The sequence below is a fragment of the Chaetura pelagica genome, unplaced genomic scaffold (assembly GCF_000747805.2).
Source record: "Chaetura pelagica isolate M959 unplaced genomic scaffold, ChaPel_1.0 scaffold354, whole genome shotgun sequence".
Classification (NCBI taxonomy): domain Eukaryota; kingdom Metazoa; phylum Chordata; class Aves; order Apodiformes; family Apodidae; genus Chaetura; species Chaetura pelagica.
In genome coordinates this window covers 1,051,320-1,055,413 of record NW_009953299.1, presented here as the reverse complement: position 1 = coordinate 1,055,413, position 4,094 = coordinate 1,051,320, and the positions used below count along the sequence as shown (strand labels likewise).

Genomic DNA, 4,094 nt, shown 5'->3' with positions numbered 1-4,094 from the left:
CCCGCCCCGCCGGCTGCCTCTCGCCTCCGGCGGGCACCGGGGCCCGGAGGAGACGGGCGACCGAGGCTGGCCTTGCTGTAGGGGCCTCGAAGGCAGCCGGGCGAGGGGAGTGGGGGGTGAGCGGTGGTTTGCAGGGCAGCGGGAACCCCATCGTGCTGCTGCCACCACCGCGGGGGCCACCGTGGGTCAGTGCGGCCACTACAGCCACCCATCTCCTCCTGGGACAGCCTCAAAGTGCAGAGGGATCAGCAGCACTGCGGACTGGTCCCCAGGCAATTCCGGACAAGGCTTTTTAGAAAGTAAGAGTAAACCGAACTCCGTAAATCGAGAATCACAGTCTTAAACAGAATGTGACTTAAGGCAAAGCCCCGTCATGTGGGTTCCTCTTGCAGGTGGAAGAACTGGGATGGTGCAAAGATGACATGACCAATGCCCTGACACACATTTCTTTGGAGCTCTAACAACTCCTTTGTGAGCTGTCCCAGAAGCATCCAGCCCTTGGCTGGATCACGCTTCGCTCCTGAGAGTCTGTGGCCTATTTCCCAGGTCTCCACTAAAGGAGCAGGACTCCCATTTCACCCTTGGTAATGAAAACTAAGGTAACCTCGCCAAACTCTCTAAGCCTCTCTGATTCACAGGGAGAGGAGTTACAAATGTTACATGGCAATGTTTCTATACACACACAACCCCAAATTAAAGAGCTGCCCTAGTTTCCACTCTGCTCTTTTGCAAACCTGTACCTGCCTCACTGTCTTCAGGGTTCACTATCCCTCTGCCCATCTTTGGGGTTCACTAACTCCATCACTCCTTCCATAACTAACATTCCATTTGGGTCAGCTCCACACTTGGAAGAAAATTTAGTTTCATTCTGTTTCATAATTAGCCTCTCTAGCTCCCTCCATAGTCCTATCCTTAAAAATGCCTATCACAGTGGGAAGTTAAAAGGGGGAAAAAAACAGACTTACAAACGTGAAATGTAAGTACATTTAAGCAACAGTTTTGCCTGCTAACTATGACAATACTATCCCCTCCTACTTTAGTCTAGTCTAATTATTTAAGACTGCTTGGTAGCACAATTGCATGAAATGATACAGAATAATGAAACAGTTGGAGTTGGAAGGGATTTTAAAGATCATTGACTTTCAACCCTCCTGCCATAGGCAGGGACACCTTCCACTAAACCAGGTTGCTCAAAGCTCCACCCAGCTTGGTCTTGAACACCTCCAGGGATGGGACATTCAGATAGTGGTTTAAAACAAAGAAACCAAACCAAACCAAATATCCCCATCAACTAACCAACAACAAAACAACCCACAAACCCAAAATGCTGCCACCTCACTGGCTACAAAGTTTTAGGAGGCTTTTTTTTTTTTTTTTATTTATTTCTTTTTTTCCCCTGAAGTGGTCTAAATTTAAACCCTGAAACACTTACAGGTCCAAAGCAGGTTGAGTGGAAGAAGTATGGTGTAAACCATGCATGTACAGTGCAGCTTTGCCTGGAGTAGGATTTTATTCACTTCTCTTTTGCAGGTCAGCTCTCTGTAATTTCAATGCTTTCTTCTCCACCACTCCAGCACAAGGTCAGTGTACTCCCATAAAGTTGCAGAGCCCAACTCAGCTCATGGACTGTTAATCCAAGATACAGTTATAATTTTCTATAAGAAATGGATTGTTTAGAGAGCAGATGTATCCTGTATCTTAGCCTAAACCATTAATTGGCTCAAATGTTTCAGCTTTTCGCCAGTATCAGAGGAGAAGCGAAAGACGACATGAACATGATGACCCATTCTGTCACTTCGTGCCTAGGAGTGCTCAAGGTGAATAAAAAAGCACATTAATGAGGCAGTTACAAAGAAAACAAATATTACTTCATCCCCAACAGTTTATCCAATAGGCTAGTGCTATTGCATATGGTAAGTTATGCATGGAAAGTTAAGTAACTCCTTTTCAGGTGACGGCATTTTCTTCATGTGGCTTATTACTCTAGGCTCAACCTGACCACATAAGAAGAACACAAAGCATTTTTGTCCCCAGTGAATCGGCATCTCTGAGGAGAGAATTTCATACTTTATATTTCTATAATAAACCAAACAAATTATACTAATTTAAGAGTAATCGTTGATGCAGGACAAACCAGAAATGCCAGCTTTAGACTGTCTTCTAGAACTGGCAGAAGTGTTACCCAGCTCTGGCCATTTGGTGTCCTTAGCTGTGTAGCACCCTAGTGAAGTGCAGACAGGCTTACCATCATGCACAAAGGAAAAGGAGGGGATATTTTAATGTAATCCAATGTAATAGCCCTTTTAAAGACTACCAGAATGACCATGAACTATACAAATTCACATACATGCTATACTTTATGGCAATTCAAATGTGCTTCTCATGGTCAGGTTTTCCCAGCTGTAGCCTTCCTTTCTTCAACAATTTCCTATATTTGTTTAGGATTTCTAAGAATGGAGAAGCCTAGCTGAGAGAAATTCTTAAAACACTAAACAGGAGGAGCACAATTATTAACTCTATGCAGGGTACAATCAAGTATCTAATTTATATAGTTTTAAGCACATGTCATGCTCCCCTCCAGCATTCCAGCTGGCAATTTCCAGGGTAAGAAAGACAAAAGTCCTGTCCCCCATTGAGGACATGTAGGTCCAATATGTAGGTCTGAAACAAGACATATTGATGCTCTTTTCCACAAAGCCAGGTGCTTTCCACACCCAAAGGTGCCTTTCCACCAGCGGGCTTCCCAGCATGAACGTACTTTTTTCCTCACAACCCAGCTACATAAATGCAGCTGGAATGCCTGCACATGTTTCCCTGTGGCTTTTGCCAGCCTGACAAACAGGCTTGGTATTTGAGGTACCTTTATTCTGCCTTGGTGTACAGGCCTCAATGCCTCTTCTTGTGGTGTCCAAAGACTAATCTTTGTTCAAGTTGATGTTCTGGAAGCAAAATAATGTTTTTTTTGGCAATTGTATCTCTAAATAGGCGTTTTCTCCTCTGAATAAAGAGCTCCATGTATTTTCAGTTCCTGAATTCCCTAGTGTGGGAAACCCAGTGGGTAGCCCCCCAGTAGCGGCTTGAGACACCTAGTTTCTTCCCTGCCTGTATGAATTAGACCCTCATTCACAGTTATTTGACCAAATATTGCCCAAATAAAATATAGCTATATGTTTGCTTGTTGGGAAACCTCTTGCAGTCATTTTGAATTGGATGTCACAGTCCAACTTTATGTAACGAGTAACAGTGTTTACAATGATACTATAATTCATAGGCAGAGTTATCTGTAGATGAGACATCATCAACCCACACACCCACAAGTTAGCTCAGGTGATGTGATTTGCCAATAATCCCTACTTTCTCTATTCCCTTCTTATTTGTGCTGACCCTTCCCTGGATTCATTCCAGCTTTCTCCTTCCACTGGGTTAACTCTGTGCCAGAGTTGTGAGTTGATTGACCAACCAAAGGTGCAGAGGAGCTGGTGCAAGAGGATCTTAGGGGCCGACACGCATTAGGTGTAACCCGCCCTTTGCACAGCACGGTGCATGAATGTCAGCTGGCACAGCAGCTGCGCTTGCCCAGAATTCAGCAAACCCTGCTGGATAGAGACTGGTTCATAGCTTCTCTGGCTGGGAGCTCACCAAATGAAAAGCGAGGTTCTAAGAAATCAGGAAGTTCCTACGGGATCATCACTCCTCCCCTACTGCCTGCTATGTGTTGAGGTGCGCACCAGTCCTCCTCTCCACAGCCAGCCCTGCTGAGGAATGCAGAGTGCGGTGTAGCTCGCAGGAGGGAGAAGAACCCCTTCCTGAACCAGGAGTAGCGGGAAGCGCTTAAGGAGCACAACCCGGCACCTGCATCGGGCGGGGTTCGGATACCCAGGGCACCCTCACTCCCCGCCCCGGCGGATGCTGGGGAGACGGCCGCGTGGCTAACAGGCTCCACGGTATAAAGCCATCACCTGTAGCCCCCGGAGAGTCCCAGGGCAGCCCCCGCCCAGCAGCGCTCACCTTTACCCCGCCGCCCGCCCCGCCCAACGCGGAGGCCCGCGAGCACAGCCCGCCCCCTGCCGGCTCCCCCCCGGCACTGCCACGCC

The 4,094-nt window shown here is 47.0% G+C and overlaps 1 protein-coding gene across 1 annotated transcript in view; it reads left to right on the top strand.

The window, feature by feature from the left end:
- YY1 (YY1 transcription factor) overlaps window positions 1–4,094 on the top strand; it is a 39,365-nt gene that overhangs the window by 463 nt on the left and 34,808 nt on the right. Inside the window, exon 2 of the mRNA XM_009998029.1 lies at window positions 1,734–1,817. Coding sequence (XP_009996331.1) covers window positions 1,734–1,817 — 84 coding nt within the window. The remainder of the gene's footprint in view (window positions 1–1,733; window positions 1,818–4,094) is intronic.